The sequence below is a fragment of the Phallusia mammillata genome, chromosome 3 (assembly GCF_965637545.1).
Source record: "Phallusia mammillata chromosome 3, kaPhaMamm4.hap1.1, whole genome shotgun sequence".
Classification (NCBI taxonomy): domain Eukaryota; kingdom Metazoa; phylum Chordata; class Ascidiacea; order Phlebobranchia; family Ascidiidae; genus Phallusia; species Phallusia mammillata.
This window is the reverse complement of record NC_137254.1, coordinates 5,307,221-5,322,719: the sequence shown is the minus strand read 5'-3', so window position 1 is coordinate 5,322,719 and position 15,499 is coordinate 5,307,221. Positions and strand designations below refer to the sequence as shown.

At 44.1% G+C, this 15,499-nt stretch overlaps 1 protein-coding gene and 56 non-coding genes across 57 annotated transcripts in view; 1 reads left to right on the top strand and 56 right to left on the bottom strand.

The window, feature by feature from the left end:
* The window catches only part of LOC145218824 (uncharacterized), a 56,394-nt gene extending 41,660 nt beyond the window's left edge, over positions 1-14,734 (top strand). Inside the window, exons 6-9 of the mRNA XM_080086231.1 lie at positions 11,521-11,651; positions 12,444-12,554; positions 13,357-13,489; positions 14,432-14,734. Of these exons, the coding sequence (XP_079942357.1) occupies positions 11,521-11,651; positions 12,444-12,554; positions 13,357-13,489; positions 14,432-14,585 (529 nt within the window). The 3' untranslated portion in view covers positions 14,586-14,734. The remainder of the gene's footprint in view (positions 1-11,520; positions 11,652-12,443; positions 12,555-13,356; positions 13,490-14,431) is intronic.
* Positions 40-122, bottom strand: Trnal-cag (transfer RNA leucine (anticodon CAG)). The gene has a single exon. It is a non-coding gene; the product is annotated as a tRNA-Leu (tRNA).
* Trnal-cag (transfer RNA leucine (anticodon CAG)) lies at positions 203-285 on the bottom strand. The gene has a single exon. It is a non-coding gene; the product is annotated as a tRNA-Leu (tRNA).
* On the bottom strand, positions 366-448 carry Trnal-cag (transfer RNA leucine (anticodon CAG)). Its single transcript has one exon. It is a non-coding gene; the product is annotated as a tRNA-Leu (tRNA).
* Positions 639-721, bottom strand: Trnal-cag (transfer RNA leucine (anticodon CAG)). Its single transcript has one exon. It is a non-coding gene; the product is annotated as a tRNA-Leu (tRNA).
* On the bottom strand, positions 788-870 carry Trnal-cag (transfer RNA leucine (anticodon CAG)). Its single transcript has one exon. It is a non-coding gene; the product is annotated as a tRNA-Leu (tRNA).
* On the bottom strand, positions 943-1,025 carry Trnal-cag (transfer RNA leucine (anticodon CAG)). The gene has a single exon. It is a non-coding gene; the product is annotated as a tRNA-Leu (tRNA).
* Positions 1,115-1,197, bottom strand: Trnal-cag (transfer RNA leucine (anticodon CAG)). Its single transcript has one exon. It is a non-coding gene; the product is annotated as a tRNA-Leu (tRNA).
* On the bottom strand, positions 1,388-1,470 carry Trnal-cag (transfer RNA leucine (anticodon CAG)). Its single transcript has one exon. It is a non-coding gene; the product is annotated as a tRNA-Leu (tRNA).
* Trnal-cag (transfer RNA leucine (anticodon CAG)) lies at positions 1,647-1,729 on the bottom strand. Its single transcript has one exon. It is a non-coding gene; the product is annotated as a tRNA-Leu (tRNA).
* Trnal-cag (transfer RNA leucine (anticodon CAG)) lies at positions 1,812-1,894 on the bottom strand. The gene has a single exon. It is a non-coding gene; the product is annotated as a tRNA-Leu (tRNA).
* On the bottom strand, positions 1,984-2,066 carry Trnal-cag (transfer RNA leucine (anticodon CAG)). Its single transcript has one exon. It is a non-coding gene; the product is annotated as a tRNA-Leu (tRNA).
* On the bottom strand, positions 2,156-2,238 carry Trnal-cag (transfer RNA leucine (anticodon CAG)). Its single transcript has one exon. It is a non-coding gene; the product is annotated as a tRNA-Leu (tRNA).
* On the bottom strand, positions 2,321-2,403 carry Trnal-cag (transfer RNA leucine (anticodon CAG)). The gene has a single exon. It is a non-coding gene; the product is annotated as a tRNA-Leu (tRNA).
* Positions 2,493-2,575, bottom strand: Trnal-cag (transfer RNA leucine (anticodon CAG)). Its single transcript has one exon. It is a non-coding gene; the product is annotated as a tRNA-Leu (tRNA).
* Trnal-cag (transfer RNA leucine (anticodon CAG)) lies at positions 2,658-2,740 on the bottom strand. The gene has a single exon. It is a non-coding gene; the product is annotated as a tRNA-Leu (tRNA).
* On the bottom strand, positions 2,830-2,912 carry Trnal-cag (transfer RNA leucine (anticodon CAG)). Its single transcript has one exon. It is a non-coding gene; the product is annotated as a tRNA-Leu (tRNA).
* Trnal-cag (transfer RNA leucine (anticodon CAG)) lies at positions 3,002-3,084 on the bottom strand. Its single transcript has one exon. It is a non-coding gene; the product is annotated as a tRNA-Leu (tRNA).
* Trnal-cag (transfer RNA leucine (anticodon CAG)) lies at positions 3,174-3,256 on the bottom strand. Its single transcript has one exon. It is a non-coding gene; the product is annotated as a tRNA-Leu (tRNA).
* On the bottom strand, positions 3,339-3,421 carry Trnal-cag (transfer RNA leucine (anticodon CAG)). Its single transcript has one exon. It is a non-coding gene; the product is annotated as a tRNA-Leu (tRNA).
* On the bottom strand, positions 3,722-3,804 carry Trnal-cag (transfer RNA leucine (anticodon CAG)). Its single transcript has one exon. It is a non-coding gene; the product is annotated as a tRNA-Leu (tRNA).
* Trnal-cag (transfer RNA leucine (anticodon CAG)) lies at positions 3,885-3,967 on the bottom strand. Its single transcript has one exon. It is a non-coding gene; the product is annotated as a tRNA-Leu (tRNA).
* Positions 4,052-4,134, bottom strand: Trnal-cag (transfer RNA leucine (anticodon CAG)). The gene has a single exon. It is a non-coding gene; the product is annotated as a tRNA-Leu (tRNA).
* Positions 4,224-4,306, bottom strand: Trnal-cag (transfer RNA leucine (anticodon CAG)). The gene has a single exon. It is a non-coding gene; the product is annotated as a tRNA-Leu (tRNA).
* On the bottom strand, positions 4,387-4,469 carry Trnal-cag (transfer RNA leucine (anticodon CAG)). Its single transcript has one exon. It is a non-coding gene; the product is annotated as a tRNA-Leu (tRNA).
* Trnal-cag (transfer RNA leucine (anticodon CAG)) lies at positions 4,550-4,632 on the bottom strand. The gene has a single exon. It is a non-coding gene; the product is annotated as a tRNA-Leu (tRNA).
* On the bottom strand, positions 4,823-4,905 carry Trnal-cag (transfer RNA leucine (anticodon CAG)). Its single transcript has one exon. It is a non-coding gene; the product is annotated as a tRNA-Leu (tRNA).
* On the bottom strand, positions 4,972-5,054 carry Trnal-cag (transfer RNA leucine (anticodon CAG)). The gene has a single exon. It is a non-coding gene; the product is annotated as a tRNA-Leu (tRNA).
* Trnal-cag (transfer RNA leucine (anticodon CAG)) lies at positions 5,127-5,209 on the bottom strand. The gene has a single exon. It is a non-coding gene; the product is annotated as a tRNA-Leu (tRNA).
* On the bottom strand, positions 5,299-5,381 carry Trnal-cag (transfer RNA leucine (anticodon CAG)). Its single transcript has one exon. It is a non-coding gene; the product is annotated as a tRNA-Leu (tRNA).
* On the bottom strand, positions 5,572-5,654 carry Trnal-cag (transfer RNA leucine (anticodon CAG)). The gene has a single exon. It is a non-coding gene; the product is annotated as a tRNA-Leu (tRNA).
* On the bottom strand, positions 5,830-5,912 carry Trnal-cag (transfer RNA leucine (anticodon CAG)). Its single transcript has one exon. It is a non-coding gene; the product is annotated as a tRNA-Leu (tRNA).
* Positions 5,995-6,077, bottom strand: Trnal-cag (transfer RNA leucine (anticodon CAG)). The gene has a single exon. It is a non-coding gene; the product is annotated as a tRNA-Leu (tRNA).
* On the bottom strand, positions 6,167-6,249 carry Trnal-cag (transfer RNA leucine (anticodon CAG)). The gene has a single exon. It is a non-coding gene; the product is annotated as a tRNA-Leu (tRNA).
* On the bottom strand, positions 6,339-6,421 carry Trnal-cag (transfer RNA leucine (anticodon CAG)). The gene has a single exon. It is a non-coding gene; the product is annotated as a tRNA-Leu (tRNA).
* Positions 6,504-6,586, bottom strand: Trnal-cag (transfer RNA leucine (anticodon CAG)). The gene has a single exon. It is a non-coding gene; the product is annotated as a tRNA-Leu (tRNA).
* On the bottom strand, positions 6,676-6,758 carry Trnal-cag (transfer RNA leucine (anticodon CAG)). Its single transcript has one exon. It is a non-coding gene; the product is annotated as a tRNA-Leu (tRNA).
* On the bottom strand, positions 6,841-6,923 carry Trnal-cag (transfer RNA leucine (anticodon CAG)). Its single transcript has one exon. It is a non-coding gene; the product is annotated as a tRNA-Leu (tRNA).
* Positions 7,013-7,095, bottom strand: Trnal-cag (transfer RNA leucine (anticodon CAG)). Its single transcript has one exon. It is a non-coding gene; the product is annotated as a tRNA-Leu (tRNA).
* On the bottom strand, positions 7,185-7,267 carry Trnal-cag (transfer RNA leucine (anticodon CAG)). The gene has a single exon. It is a non-coding gene; the product is annotated as a tRNA-Leu (tRNA).
* Trnal-cag (transfer RNA leucine (anticodon CAG)) lies at positions 7,357-7,439 on the bottom strand. The gene has a single exon. It is a non-coding gene; the product is annotated as a tRNA-Leu (tRNA).
* On the bottom strand, positions 7,739-7,821 carry Trnal-cag (transfer RNA leucine (anticodon CAG)). The gene has a single exon. It is a non-coding gene; the product is annotated as a tRNA-Leu (tRNA).
* On the bottom strand, positions 7,914-7,996 carry Trnal-cag (transfer RNA leucine (anticodon CAG)). Its single transcript has one exon. It is a non-coding gene; the product is annotated as a tRNA-Leu (tRNA).
* Trnal-cag (transfer RNA leucine (anticodon CAG)) lies at positions 8,087-8,169 on the bottom strand. The gene has a single exon. It is a non-coding gene; the product is annotated as a tRNA-Leu (tRNA).
* Positions 8,259-8,341, bottom strand: Trnal-cag (transfer RNA leucine (anticodon CAG)). The gene has a single exon. It is a non-coding gene; the product is annotated as a tRNA-Leu (tRNA).
* On the bottom strand, positions 8,642-8,724 carry Trnal-cag (transfer RNA leucine (anticodon CAG)). The gene has a single exon. It is a non-coding gene; the product is annotated as a tRNA-Leu (tRNA).
* Positions 8,806-8,888, bottom strand: Trnal-cag (transfer RNA leucine (anticodon CAG)). Its single transcript has one exon. It is a non-coding gene; the product is annotated as a tRNA-Leu (tRNA).
* Positions 8,981-9,063, bottom strand: Trnal-cag (transfer RNA leucine (anticodon CAG)). The gene has a single exon. It is a non-coding gene; the product is annotated as a tRNA-Leu (tRNA).
* Trnal-cag (transfer RNA leucine (anticodon CAG)) lies at positions 9,154-9,236 on the bottom strand. Its single transcript has one exon. It is a non-coding gene; the product is annotated as a tRNA-Leu (tRNA).
* Positions 9,326-9,408, bottom strand: Trnal-cag (transfer RNA leucine (anticodon CAG)). The gene has a single exon. It is a non-coding gene; the product is annotated as a tRNA-Leu (tRNA).
* On the bottom strand, positions 9,708-9,790 carry Trnal-cag (transfer RNA leucine (anticodon CAG)). Its single transcript has one exon. It is a non-coding gene; the product is annotated as a tRNA-Leu (tRNA).
* Trnal-cag (transfer RNA leucine (anticodon CAG)) lies at positions 9,883-9,965 on the bottom strand. Its single transcript has one exon. It is a non-coding gene; the product is annotated as a tRNA-Leu (tRNA).
* Trnal-cag (transfer RNA leucine (anticodon CAG)) lies at positions 10,056-10,138 on the bottom strand. Its single transcript has one exon. It is a non-coding gene; the product is annotated as a tRNA-Leu (tRNA).
* Trnal-cag (transfer RNA leucine (anticodon CAG)) lies at positions 10,228-10,310 on the bottom strand. Its single transcript has one exon. It is a non-coding gene; the product is annotated as a tRNA-Leu (tRNA).
* Positions 10,611-10,693, bottom strand: Trnal-cag (transfer RNA leucine (anticodon CAG)). The gene has a single exon. It is a non-coding gene; the product is annotated as a tRNA-Leu (tRNA).
* On the bottom strand, positions 10,775-10,857 carry Trnal-cag (transfer RNA leucine (anticodon CAG)). The gene has a single exon. It is a non-coding gene; the product is annotated as a tRNA-Leu (tRNA).
* Positions 10,950-11,032, bottom strand: Trnal-cag (transfer RNA leucine (anticodon CAG)). The gene has a single exon. It is a non-coding gene; the product is annotated as a tRNA-Leu (tRNA).
* Positions 14,735-15,499: the final 765 nt, after the last annotated feature.

Sequence of the window (15,499 nt, the reverse complement as noted above, 5' to 3'; positions counted from 1 at the left end):
AAAGCAAAGTTTTAGAAAAAAAACAAAACAATATTAAATTGACAGGAGCGGGATTCGAACCCGCGCCTCCAGGGGAGACTGCGACCTGAACGCAGCGCCTTAGACCACTCGGCCATCCTGCCTGTTGTTGGTTGACTAAATTTGGGCATTACTGACGCAATTTTCAGAAAAACAAAACAATTTTCCAGAAAAACAAAAGAATTGTCAGGAGCGGGATTCGAACCCGCGCCTCCAGGGGAGACTGCGACCTGAACGCAGCCCCTTAGACCACTCGGCCATCCTGCCTGTTGTTGGTTGACTAAATTTGGGCATTACTGACGCAATTTTCAGAATAACAAAACAATTTTCCAGAAAAACAAAAGAATTGACAGGAGCGGGATCCGAACCCGCGCCTCCAGGGGAGACTGCGACCTGAACGCAGCGCCTTACACCACTCGGCCATCCTGCCTGTTGTTGGTTGACTAAATTTGGGCATTACTGACGCAATTTTCAGAAAAACAAAACAGGGGGAAGACTTCGACCTGAACGCAGCGCCTTAGACCACTCGGCCATCCTGCCTGTTATTGGTTGACTAAATTTGGGCATAACTGACGCAATTTTCAGTAAAACAAAACAATTTTCTAGAAAAACAAAAGAATCAACAGGAGCGGGATTCGAACCCGCGCCTCCAGAGGAGACTGCGACCTGAACGCAGCGCCTTAGACCACTCGGCCATCCTGCCTGTTGTTGGTTGACTAAATTTGGGCATTACTGACGCAATTTTCAGAAAAACAAAACAAACTTGAATTGACAGGAGCGGGATTCGAACCCGTGCGTCCAGGGGAGACTGCGACCTGAACGCAGCGCCTTAGACCACTCGGCCATCCTGCCTGTTGTTAATGGAATCAATTTCGGCTCTACTGTCGTTATAAAAAAACAAGATAAACAAGAACCAATAGAAAATGACAGGAGCGGGATTCGAACCATCGCCTCCAGGGGAGACTGCGACCTGAACACAGCGTCTTAGACCACTCGGCCATCCTGCCTGTTGTTGGTCAAATAGTTTCAGCATTACTGTCATAATTTTCAGAAAAACAAAGCAAAGTTTTAGGAAAAAAACAAAACAATATTAAATTGACAGGAGCGGGATTCGAACCCGCGCCTCCAGGGGAGACTGCGACCTGAACGCAGCGCATTAGACCACTCGGCCATCCTGCCTGTTATTGGTTGACTAAATTTGGGCATAACTGACGCAATTTTCAGAAAAACAAAACAGGGGGAAGACTTCGACCTGAACGCAGCGCCTTAGACCACTCGGCCATCCTGCCTGTTGTTGGTTGACTAAATTTGGGCATTACTGACGCAATTTTCAGTAAAACAAAACAATTTTCTAGAAAAACAAAAGAATTGACAGGAGCGGGATTCGAACCCGCGCCTCCAGGGGAGACTGCGACCTGAACGCAGCGCCTTAGACCACTCGGCCATCCTGCCTGTTGTTGGTTGACTAAATTTGGGCATTACTGACGCAATTTTCAGAAAAACAAAACAGGGGGAAGACTTCGACCTGAACGCAGCGCCTTAGACCACTCGCCCATCCTGCCTGTTATTGGTTGACTAAATTTGGGCATTACTGACGCAATTTTCAGTAAAACAAAACAAACTTGAATTGACAGGAGCGGGATTCGAACCCGCGGCTCCACGGGAGACTGCGACCTGAACGCAGCGCCTTAGACCACTCGTCCATCCTGCTTGTTGTTGGTCCACGAAATCTGGGCACTGCTGACGCAATTTGAAAAAAAAAAGTTTTTGAAAAAATCAAAACAAAATTAAATTGACAGAAGCGGGATTCGAACCCGCGCCTCCAGGGGAGACTGCGACCTGAACGCAGCGCCTTAGACCACTCGGCCATCCTGCCTGTTGTTGGTCAAATAGTTTCAGCATTACTGTCATAATTTTCAGAAAAACAAAGCAAAGTTTTAGGAAAAAAACAAAACAATATTAAACTGACAGCAGCGGGATTCGAACCCGCGCCTCCAGGGGAGACTGCGACCTGAACGCAGCGCCTTAGACCACTCGGCCATCCTCCCTGTTGTTGGTCAAATAATTTCAGCATTACTGTCATAATTTTCAGAAAAACAAAGCAAAGTTTTAGGAAAAAAACAAAACAATATTAAATTGACAAGAGCGGGATTCGAACCCGCGCCTCCAGGGGAGACTGCAACCTGAACGCAGCGCCTTAGACCACTCGGCCATCCTGCCTGTTGTTGGTCCACGAAATCTGGGCACTGCTGACGCAATTTGAAAAAAAAAAGTTTTTGAAAAAATCAAAACAAAATTAAATTGACAGAAGCGGGATTCGAACCCGCGCCTCCAGGGGAGACTGCGACCTGAACGCAGCGCCTTAGACCACTCGGCCATCCTGCCTGTTGTTGGTCAAATAGTTTCAGCACTACTGTCATAATTTTCAGAAAAACAAAGCAAAGTTTTAGGAAAAAAACAAAACAATATTAAATTGACAGGAGCGGGATTCGAACCCGCGCCTCCAGGGGAGACTGCAACCTGAACGCAGCGCCTTAGACCACTCGTCCATCCTGCTTGTTGTTGGTCCACGAAATCTGGGCACTGCTGACGCAATTTGAAAAAAAAAAGTTTTTGAAAAAATCAAAACAAAATTAAATTGACAGAAGCGGGATTCGAACCCGCGCCTCCAGGGGAGACTGCGACCTGAACGCAGCGCCTTAGACCACTCGGCCATCCTGCCTGTTGTTGGTCAAATAGTTTCAGCATTACTGTCATAATTTTCAGAAAAACAAAGCAAAGTTTTAGGAAAAAAACAAAACAATATTAAACTGACAGCAGCGGGATTCGAACCCGCGCCTCCAGGGGAGACTGCGACCTGAACGCAGCGCCTTAGACCACTCGGCCATCCTCCCTGTTGTTGGTCAAATAGTTTCAGCATTACTGTCATAATTTTCAGAAAAACAAAGCAAAGTTTTAGGAAAAAAACAAAACAATATTAAATTGACAGCAGCGGGATTCGAACCCGCGCCTCCAGGGGAGACTGCGACCTGAACGCAGCGCCTTAGACCACTCGGCCATCCTCCCTGTTGTTGGTCAAATAGTTTCAGCATTACTGTCATAATTTTCAGAAAAACAAAGCAAAGTTTTAGGAAAAAAACAAAACAATATTAAATTGACAAGAGCGGGATTCGAACCCGCGCCTCCAGGGGAGACTGCAACCTGAACGCAGCGCCTTAGACCACTCGGCCATCCTGCTTGTTGTTGGTCCACGAAATCTGGGCACTGCTGACGCAATTTGAAAAGAAAAAGTTTTTGAAAAAATCAAAACAAAATTAAATTGACAAGAGCGGGATTCGAACCCGCGCCTCCAGAGGAGACTGCGACCTGAACGCAGCGCCTTAGACCACTCGGCCATCCTGCCTGTTGTTGGTTGGCTAAATTTGGGCATTACTGACGCAATTTTCAGAAAAACAAAACAGGGGGAAGACTTCGACCTGAATGCAGCGCCTTAGACCACTCGGCCATCCTGCCTGTTGTTGGTTGACTAAATTTGGGCATAACTGACGCAATTTTCAGAAAAACAAAACAGGGGGAAGACTTCGACCTGAACGCAGCGCCTTAGACCACTCGGCCATCCTGCCTGTTGTTGGTTGACTAAATTTGGGCATTACTGACGCAATTTTCAGTGAAACAAAACAATTTTCTAGAAAAACAAAAGAATTGACAGGAGCGGGATTCGAACCCGCGCCTCCAGAGGAGACTGCGACCTGAACGCAGCGCCTTAGACCACTCAGCCATCCTGCCTGTTGTTGGTTGGCTAAATTTGGGCATTACTGACGCAATTTTCAGTAAAACAAAACAATATTCCAGAAAAACAAAAGAATTGACAGGAGCGGGATTCGAACCCGCGCCTCCAGGGGAGACTGCGACCTGAACGCAGCGCCTTAGACCACTCGGCCATCCTGCCTGTTGTTGGTCAAATAGTTTCAGCATTACTGACATAATTTTCAGAAAAACAAAGCAAAGTTTTAGAAAAAAAACAATATTAAATTGACAGGAGCGGGATTCGAACCCGCGCCTCCAGGGGAGACTGCGACCTGAACGCAACGCCTTAGACCACTCGGCCATCCTGCCTGTTGTTGGTCAAATAGTTTCAGCATTACTGACATAATTTTCAGAAAAACAAAGCAAAGTTTTAGAAAAAAAACAAAACAATATTAAATTGACAGGAGCGGGATTCGAACCCGCGCCTCCAGGGGAGACTGCGACCTGAACGCAGCGCCTTAGACCACTCGGCCATCCTGCCTGTTGTTGGTTGACTAAATTTGGGCATTACTGACGCAATTTTCAGAAAAACAAAACAATTTTCCAGAAAAACAAAAGAATTGTCAGGAGCGGGATTCGACCCCGCGCCTCCAGGGGAGACTGCGACCTGAACGCAGCCCCTTAGACCACTCGGCCATCCTGCCTGTTGTTGGTTGACTAAATTTGGGCATTACTGACGCAATTTTCAGTAAAACAAAACAATTTTCCAGAAAAACAAAAGAATTGACAGGAGCGGGATCCGAACCCGCGCCTCCAGGGGAGACTGCGACCTGAACGCAGCGCCTTACACCACTCGGCCATCCTGCCTGTTGTTGGTTGACTAAATTTGGGCATTACTGACGCAATTTTCAGAAAAACAAAACAGGGGGAAGACTTCGACCTGAACGCAGCGCCTTAGACCACTCGGCCATCCTGCCTGTTATTGGTTGACTAAATTTGGGCATAACTGACGCAATTTTCAGTAAAACAAAACAATTTTCTAGAAAAACAAAAGAATCAACAGGAGCGGGATTCGAACCCGCGCCTCCAGAGGAGACTGCGACCTGAACGCAGCGCCTTAGACCACTCGGCCATCCTGCCTGTTGTTGGTTGACTAAATTTGGGCATTACTGACGCAATTTTCAGAAAAACAAAACAAACTTGAATTGACAGGAGCGGGATTCGAACCCGTGCGTCCAGGGGAGACTGCGACCTGAACGCAGCGCCTTAGACCACTCGGCCATCCTGCCTGTTGTTAATGGAATCAATTTCGGCTCTACTGTCGTTATAAAAAAACAAGATAAACAAGAACCAATAGAAAATGACAGGAGCGGGATTCGAACCATCGCCTCCAGGGGAGACTGCGACCTGAACACAGCGTCTTAGACCACTCGGCCATCCTGCCTGTTGTTGGTCAAATAGTTTCAGCATTACTGTCATAATTTTCAGAAAAACAAAGCAAAGTTTTAGGAAAAAAACAAAACAATATTAAATTGACAGGAGCGGGATTCGAACCCGCGCCTCCAGGGGAGACTGCGACCTGAACGCAGCGCATTAGACCACTCGGCCATCCTGCCTGTTATTGGTTGACTAAATTTGGGCATAACTGACGCAATTTTCAGAAAAACAAAACAGGGGGAAGACTTCGACCTGAACGCAGCGCCTTAGACCACTCGGCCATCCTGCCTGTTGTTGGTTGACTAAATTTGGGCATTACTGACGCAATTTTCAGTAAAACAAAACAATTTTCTAGAAAAACAAAAGAATTGACAGGAGCGGGATTCGAACCCGCGCCTCCAGGGGAGACTGCGACCTGAACGCAGCGCCTTAGACCACTCGGCCATCCTGCCTGTTGTTGGTTGACTAATTGGGGCATTACTGACGCAATTTTCAGAAAAACAAAACAGGGGGAAGACTTCGACCTGAACGCAGCGCCTTAGACCACTCGCCCATCCTGCCTGTTATTGGTTGACTAAATTTGGGCATTACTGACGCAATTTTCAGTAAAACAAAACAAACTTGAATTGACAGGAGCGGGATTCGAACCCGCGGCTCCACGGGAGACTGCGACCTGAACGCAGCGCCTTAGACCACTCGTCCATCCTGCTTGTTGTTGGTCCACGAAATCTGGGCACTGCTGACGCAATTTGAAAAAAAAAAGTTTTTGAAAAAATCAAAACAAAATTAAATTGACAGAAGCGGGATTCGAACCCGCGCCTCCAGGGGAGACTGCGACCTGAACGCAGCGCCTTAGACCACTCGGCCATCCTGCCTGTTGTTGGTCAAATAGTTTCAGCATTACTGTCATAATTTTCAGAAAAACAAAGCAAAGTTTTAGGAAAAAAACAAAACAATATTAAACTGACAGCAGCGGGATTCGAACCCGCGCCTCCAGGGGAGACTGCGACCTGAACGCAGCGCCTTAGACCACTCGGCCATCCTCCCTGTTGTTGGTCAAATAGTTTCAGCATTACTGTCATAATTTTCAGAAAAACAAAGCAAAGTTTTAGGAAAAAAACAAAACAATATTAAATTGACAAGAGCGGGATTCGAACCCGCGCCTCCAGGGGAGACTGCAACCTGAACGCAGCGCCTTAGACCACTCGGCCATCCTGCCTGTTGTTGGTCCACGAAATCTGGGCACTGCTGACGCAATTTGAAAAAAAAAAGTTTTTGAAAAAATCAAAACAAAATTAAATTGACAGAAGCGGGATTCGAACCCGCGCCTCCAGGGGAGACTGCGACCTGAACGCAGCGCCTTAGACCACTCGGCCATCCTGCCTGTTGTTGGTCAAATAGTTTCAGCACTACTGTCATAATTTTCAGAAAAACAAAGCAAAGTTTTAGGAAAAAAACAAAACAATATTAAATTGACAGGAGCGGGATTCGAACCCGCGCCTCCAGGGGAGACTGCAACCTGAACGCAGCGCCTTAGACCACTCGTCCATCCTGCTTGTTGTTGGTCCACGAAATCTGGGCACTGCTGACGCAATTTGAAAAAAAAAAGTTTTTGAAAAAATCAAAACAAAATTAAATTGACAGAAGCGGGATTCGAACCCGCGCCTCCAGGGGAGACTGCGACCTGAACGCAGCGCCTTAGACCACTCGGCCATCCTGCCTGTTGTTGGTCAAATAGTTTCAGCATTACTGTCATAATTTTCAGAAAAACAAAGCAAAGTTTTAGGAAAAAAACAAAACAATATTAAACTGACAGCAGCGGGATTCGAACCCGCGCCTCCAGGGGAGACTGCGACCTGAACGCAGCGCCTTAGACCACTCGGCCATCCTCCCTGTTGTTGGTCAAATAGTTTCAGCATTACTGTCATAATTTTCAGAAAAACAAAGCAAAGTTTTAGGAAAAAAACAAAACAATATTAAACTGACAGCAGCGGGATTCGAACCCGCGCCTCCAGGGGAGACTGCGACCTGAACGCAGCGCCTTAGACCACTCGGCCATCCTCCCTGTTGTTGGTCAAATAGTTTCAGCATTACTGTCATAATTTTCAGAAAAACAAAGCAAAGTTTTAGGAAAAAAACAAAACAATATTAAATTGACAAGAGCGGGATTCGAACCCGCGCCTCCAGGGGAGACTGCAACCTGAACGCAGCGCCTTAGACCACTCGGCCATCCTGCCTGTTGTTGGTTGACTAAATTTGGTCATTACTGACGCAATTTTCAGAAAAACAAAACAGGGGGAAGACTTCGACCTGAATGCAGCGCCTTAGACCACTCGGCCATCCTGCCTGTTGTTGGTTGACTAAATTTGGGCATAACTGACGCAATTTTCAGAAAAACAAAACAGGGGTAGACTTCGACCTGAACGCAGCGCCTTAGACCACTCGGCCATCCTGCCTGTTGTTGGTTGACTAAATTTGGGCATTACTGACGCAATTTTCTGTAAAACAAAACAATTTTCTAGAAAAACAAAAGAATTGACAGGAGCGGGATTCGAACCCGCGCCTCCAGGGGAGACTGCGACCTGAACGCAGCGCCTTAGACCACTCGGCCATCCTGCCTGTTATCGGTCAAATAGTTTCAGCATTACTGACATAATTTTCAGAAAAACAAAGCAAAGTTTTAGAAAAACAAAACAAAAACAATATTAAATTGACAGGAGCGGGATTCGAACCCGCGGCTCCACGGGAGACTGCGACCTGAACGCAACGCCTTAGACCACTCGGCCATCCTGCCTGTTTTTGGTCAAATAGTTTTAGCATTACTGACATAATTTTCAGAAGAACAAAGCAAAGTTTTAGAAAAACAAACAAAACAATATTATATTGACAGGAGCGGGATTCGAACCCGCGCCTCCAGGGGAGACTGCGACCTGAACGCAGCGCCGTAGACCACTCGGCCATCCTCCCTGTTGTTGGTCAAATAGTTTCAGCATTACTGTCATAATTTTCAGAAAAACAAAGCAAAGTTTTAGGAAAAAAACAAAACAATATTAAATTGACAGGAGCGGGATTCGAACCCGCGCCTCCAGGGGAGACTGCGACCTGAACGCAGCGCCTTAGACCACTCGGCCATCCTGCCTGTTGTTGGTTGACTAAATTTGGTCATTACTGACGCAATTTTCAGAAAAACAAAACAGGGGGAAGACTTCGACCTGAATGCAGCGCCTTAGACCACTCGGCCATCCTGCCTGTTGTTGGTTGACTAAATTTGGGCATAACTGACGCAATTTTCAGAAAAACAAAACAGGGGGAAGACTTCGACCTGAACGCAGCGCCTTAGACCACTCGGCCATCCTGCCTGTTGTTGGTTGACTAAATTTGGGCATTACTGACGCAATTTTCAGTAAAACAAAACAATTTTCTAGAAAAACAAAAGTATTGACAGGAGCGGGATTCGAACCCGCGCCTCCAGAGGAGACTTCGACCTGAACGCAGCGCCTTAGACCACTCGGCCATCCTGCCTGTTGTTGGTTGGCTAAATTTGGGCATTACTGACGCAATTTTCAGTAAAACAAAACAATATTCCAGAAAAAACAAAAGAATTGACAGGAGCGGGATTCGAACCCGCGCCTCCAGGGGAGACTGCGACCTGAACGCAGCGCCTTAGACCACTCGGCCATCCTGCCTGTTATTGGTCAAATAGTTTCAGCATTACTGACATAATTTTCAGAAAAACAAAGCAAAGTTTTAGAAAAACAAAACAAAAACAATATTAAATTGACAGGAGCGGTATTCGAACCCGCGCCTGCAGGGGAGACTGCGACCTGAACGCAACGCCTTAGACCACTCGGCCATCCTGCCTGTTGTTGGTCAAATAGTTTTAGCATTACTGACATAATTTTTAGAAGAACAAAGCAAAGTTTTAGAAAAACAAACAAAACAATATTATATTGACAGGAGCGGGATTCGAACCCGCGCCTCCAGGGGAGACTGCGACCTGAACGCAGCGCCTTAGACCACTCGGCCATCCTCCCTGTTGTTGGTCAAATAGTTTCAGCATTACTGTCATAATTTTCAGAAAAACAAAGCAAAGTTTTAGGAAAAAAACAAAACAATATTAAATTGACAAGAGCGGGATTCGAACCCGCGCCTCCAGGGGAGACTGCAACCTGAACGCAGCGCCTTAGACCACTCGGCCATCCTGCCTGTTGTTGGTTGACTAAATTTGGTCATTACTGACGCAATTTTCAGAAAAACAAAACAGGGGGAAGACTTCGACCTGAATGCAGCGCCTTAGACCACTCGGCCATCCTGCCTGTTGTTGGTTGACTAAATTTGGGCATAACTGACGCAATTTTCAGAAAAACAAAACAGGGGTAGACTTCGACCTGAACGCAGCGCCTTAGACCACTCGGCCATCCTGCCTGTTGTTGGTTGACTAAATTTGGGCATTACTGACGCAATTTTCTGTAAAACAAAACAATTTTCTAGAAAAACAAAAGAATTGACAGGAGCGGGATTCGAACCCGCGCCTCCAGGGGAGACTGCGACCTGAACGCAGCGCCTTAGACCACTCGGCCATCCTGCCTGTTATCGGTCAAATAGTTTCAGCATTACTGACATAATTTTCAGAAAAACAAAGCAAAGTTTTAGAAAAACAAAACAAAAACAATATTAAATTGACAGGAGCGGGATTCGAACCCGCGGCTCCACGGGAGACTGCGACCTGAACGCAACGCCTTAGACCACTCGGCCATCCTGCCTGTTTTTGGTCAAATAGTTTTAGCATTACTGACATAATTTTCAGAAGAACAAAGCAAAGTTTTAGAAAAACAAACAAAACAATATTATATTGACAGGAGCGGGATTCGAACCCGCGCCTCCAGGGGAGACTGCGACCTGAACGCAGCGCCGTAGACCACTCGGCCATCCTCCCTGTTGTTGGTCAAATAGTTTCAGCATTACTGTCATAATTTTCAGAAAAACAAAGCAAAGTTTTAGGAAAAAAACAAAACAATATTAAATTGACAGGAGCGGGATTCGAACCCGCGCCTCCAGGGGAGACTGCGACCTGAACGCAGCGCCTTAGACCACTCGGCCATCCTGCCTGTTGTTGGTTGACTAAATTTGGTCATTACTGACGCAATTTTCAGAAAAACAAAACAGGGGGAAGACTTCGACCTGAATGCAGCGCCTTAGACCACTCGGCCATCCTGCCTGTTGTTGGTTGACTAAATTTGGGCATAACTGACGCAATTTTCAGAAAAACAAAACAGGGGGAAGACTTCGACCTGAACGCAGCGCCTTAGACCACTCGGCCATCCTGCCTGTTGTTGGTTGACTAAATTTGGGCATTACTGACGCAATTTTCAGTAAAACAAAACAATTTTCTAGAAAAACAAAAGTATTGACAGGAGCGGGATTCGAACCCGCGCCTCCAGAGGAGACTTCGACCTGAACGCAGCGCCTTAGACCACTCGGCCATCCTGCCTGTTGTTGGTTGGCTAAATTTGGGCATTACTGACGCAATTTTCAGTAAAACAAAACAATATTCCAGAAAAAACAAAAGAATTGACAGGAGCGGGATTCGAACCCGCGCCTCCAGGGGAGACTGCGACCTGAACGCAGCGCCTTAGACCACTCGGCCATCCTGCCTGTTATTGGTCAAATAGTTTCAGCATTACTGACATAATTTTCAGAAAAACAAAGCAAAGTTTTAGAAAAACAAAACAAAAACAATATTAAATTGACAGGAGCGGTATTCGAACCCGCGCCTGCAGGGGAGACTGCGACCTGAACGCAACGCCTTAGACCACTCGGCCATCCTGCCTGTTGTTGGTCAAATAGTTTTAGCATTACTGACATAATTTTTAGAAGAACAAAGCAAAGTTTTAGAAAAACAAACAAAACAATATTATATTGACAGGAGCGGGATTCGAACCCGCGCCTCCAGGGGAGACTGCGACCTGAACGCAGCGCCTTAGAACGTTGGGCCATCCTCCACATTTTTGTTTGTTTTGATACGGGTCTTGCACGCGTAATGTTCAGAAACAGGAAACAAAGCAGAGATTTTGGTTAGTTCAAATATAATGTTTAAGAACACAACAAACAAAATTGTCATGGTGGGTTTCGAACTCGCGCCTCAACCGCAGTGCTTGAGGCAATCCGGGGAATCTGCCCTTGTTGTTTGTTTGAATTAAATTAATGGAATCTCATTTCTAACACAAACAATAAAGAACAACTTGACTGGAGCATTGTTGGAACGCTTTGTAGGAGAAACTTATTTTAATGCTCCATGATATTTTTGTTTTTTTATAGGTTACAAGGATCTCATATTGCCACAATATACTTAAGTTCGATTCTTGCATTAGCTGTGTTGGTGACGCTATGCTCTGTTGCAACTGGTATTGAGATTGTGAGAGCCAGGACCGTAAGGAAGAGACTACATGGTACGTAATTACATTATATGTTGCAAAGGTGTTGGCCTTTTATGGTAAAAACCGAAATTATAACCGTGCAAGATTGAATGGTAAATGATATGTGAAAGTTGCAAAGTATTAGGTAAGATTCTAGCTGTGAAAATTTGTAAGTGCGTTTGTATGGTAATTTTTTAATAACAATGAAAAATTGAGAATAATATTTTCAGTTTTTTTGTTACTTTGCCACAGAGTTGTAAGTTGGGCTGGCATTTTTGGGCCGGGGTCAGGCCTGGTTCGGGCTGAGGTTTCTTCAAAAATATCGTGCCTAAATCTGGCCTGACCGTATTTTTTGAGTAAGCTTAACTAGCTGAGTAGCCTGTTGCTGGACCATACTTGTCGCATAGCCCTAAAACGTCTTTTTCAAGACAAATTGTCTATTATTATATATTGTGTTTGTTCTCTTGGTCTTTCCTGGTGCTTCAATGTATGGGCCCGTCAATCAAACTTTCGGGCCTAAATGGGCTTTTTAGAAGCGAATCAGGTTCCGGCCGGGTTTCGGTCTTCAATTTAATGTCAGTTTACAACTCTGCTTTGCTTATCAATGTTTGGTTGACTTAAGCTTTTTTCCTATACATCTCGCCATTTTTTTGTTGCTGTATTTTTGTTTGATCCCATTGGCTTCCATAGAAGCCTTAAGATGTCTACTGCACGACACTGTACACTCATAAGACCACTGTTTTTATTTAATTGCTGCATGTAATGTTTCTGTATCCTGTAAGTGTTCAAATTGTTTAAAAATCTTAAACTTGTGTATGCTTTCAGGAGGACGTGAAAGCGAAGTTGAAGTCAGAAGAAGACAAAAAGAAAAACGCGCCATTCACCAACTCGGTTTAATTGTCGGTTCCTTCTATTTAGGATATTTGCCAATTTCACGTAAGTGTATTTGTTAATACAAAAGCAATGTGTCGATAAAATTGATTAGTAAAGCGAAAAGTTTTATAGGGATACTTAAACATGCTATATACATTGCATAATGTTTCGACCAGCAATGTCTCAACTGTGTACTCCATTTTGTAGAGTATCAGTCTAAAAACCTATGCCTTAGCAAATCTGTTCAGTTTCACAACTGGGCAACACTGACAAAACAACACTGGGCAATGGTTCACAATGGCCAAGCAACTGATTGGGAACTAAAGTGGCGTCGGTTCAGTGTCCCTGTATCAATATAAAAACATCAAGCCAAAAGAGACAGTGTAGATTTTTTTTCTACCTGTCAGGTTGGACCAGTGCAATTCTCGTTGCGAAAACTATATGGTTTAATATTTCACACATCTGTACTCACAGTATGCAGTTTAACAATTGTTTGGTACACGATTTCGAAAAGCCTGTAATTATATGTAAACGGTATCTCAGTTTGTATAATGCGAGTCCCAGAAAGGCTTGTGCCGAGGGTTCGAATCCCACCGCAGGCTAGATTTTTCTAGTCTATGCCTTACCGTATGAGAATGCTTGGTGACTGGTTGATTCGCCATGACGCCTTTAGGGGGCCAGGCCTTCAATGCTATGATTTAGAAATTTTTTCAATACTATGAAAATAAGTGTGCTGTGATCGCTGGTCAACATGAATGCTTTTGGGCTGATTCCTTGAATTTATGTTCATATGTTCAAGTTATAGCCGTCACATTGCAGTATATTTTCACTTTGCAACCGTTTACAACTTGTTTTTATTTTCCAGTTATTTTCCTCTACAAATTCTTGAGCCACGAAAAACTTTCCATTGCCACAAAGACTTGGTTGTTTATGTTCGAATACCTTTGTCTCAGAATCAGCGAGTGCTTGAACCCGATCTTTTATAACGTCGCCTCAAGGTAAAACAGTTATTTATTGATTTTGAAATGATGTGTGCACATGTTTGACTATCTTTCTAAGCTTGCAATGTTGTGCTTATAAAATGCGCTATGTTCGAGTGCATGAAGCCCGTTGGAAAACCCACTCTATGCTTGTAAAGTCGTGCATATAATAAGCGCTGTGGTTGACTGCACGACGTTTAAAGAAAACTTGCTATATACTTGCACTTTGCGGATGTAATGTTTAACTGCATAAAGCCCGTTGGAAAACCCACTCTATGCTTGTAAAGTCGTGCATATAATAAGCGCTGTGGTTGACTGCACGACGTTTAAAGAAAACTTGCTATATACTTGCACTTTGCGGATGTAATGTTTAACTGCATTAAGCCCGTTGGAAAACCCACTCTATGCTTGTAAAGTCGTGCATATAATAAGCGCTGTGGTTGACTGCACGACGTTTAAAGAAAACTTGCTATATACTTGCACTTTGCGGATGTAATGTTTAACTGCATGAAGCCCGTTGGAAAACCCACTCTATGCTTGTAAAGTCGTACATATAATAAGCGCTGTGGTTGACTGTACGAAGCTAGTTAGGAAGCTCGCTTTAAACGTACGAAGTTGTGCATATAACAAGCGCTGTGGTTGACTGCACGACGTTTAAAGAAATCTTGCTATATACTTTCACTTTGCGGATGGATTGTTTAACTGCATGAAGCCCGTTGGAAAACCAGCTGTAAACGTTCCAAGTAGTGGATGTAACAAGCGTTATAGTTGACTGCACGAAGTTAGTTAATAATACCGACTTTAAGCGCCTAGTCGTAGATGTAACAGTGCTTTGTTGTTAAAACATTTCGGCAAATGCTTATGCCACCATTAGTGATATGAGGAGCCACATCATGCAGTTACATCCGTTAACCAAGTATTTTTCAAAATCTGTATACTTTACCAAATATTTTTGTGCAGAAAAATGTGGAACGAAACTCAAACTTTGGTGCAAGATATTTGGATCTGCGCCAGAAAAGCGGTTGGTTGGGGAAGTCCCGACGAAAGACGACGTCACAGCACGTATTCGCATACGTCATACTCGTTTCGTCAGAACACACCTCATCATGTGTGACGAAATAAAGTTTTGTGGTTTGTTTTTCTAAAGCGTTCCGCTAGGTGACGCTCGGACTCCGAAAAGTGATATTGCCTTTTTTCTGAAAGTTAGTTTTTGTTTTGTTACCATTTCCAAAAATGACTTTGTCTAATAAAGTATGTTGTTCTATTGTACAAAAATGTTTGTTCTATTTTCCGGTTTTGCATACCATGATTGTTATATTAAAACACTACAAAAATATCATTTTGAAAACAATGCACCAAAGGGGGAGTAAATGCCAAATTGAATAGGACTTTACCCTATTCGAATAGGGTTTTTAAGTTTTTGGTGCGAGGGCTAGGTTCAAATCCCGTTTCAAGTTTGTTATTGCAAAATGCTGTAGCGTCCCTTTGAGCATTTGTAAAAATATATTAGGAGTACAAACTGGTTGAGACAATGTATTGAATTACAGTTGCAAAGGATAATTCTTTCTATTCAAATAAAGTTGGGTTGTTTGGAAAAGACCTCATCTAAATACTTCTAAAAGTCGTTTGTGCTTCTAAAACAATTTAAAAATAATCTCCGCATTTTTAGACTTGGATATTACACATCTTTTTCATACAGAGTTAAGATAAACATAAGATCGTAACTGGGTTCAGACCTAAAGCTTTCATGCAGACCAGCGATCAAGTCACCGACATATATACGTCATAGTACACCAGGCCCATGGAAGGCGCATCAGCCGTTCACCAAACATTCCCACATGCAAAGGCGTTCTGCGGTGGGATTTCAACCCTGGAAATGAGTCTTTTCAGGAAATAATTATAAAACACCAATTTTTAACTACACCACTGAATTCGTAAACATGGTGTTGATTTGATCAATTATAGTTCACAAGCCGAATTAGGACAGACAGACGTGGCGGAGTGCATTGATCTTCTCAAATCCAAACT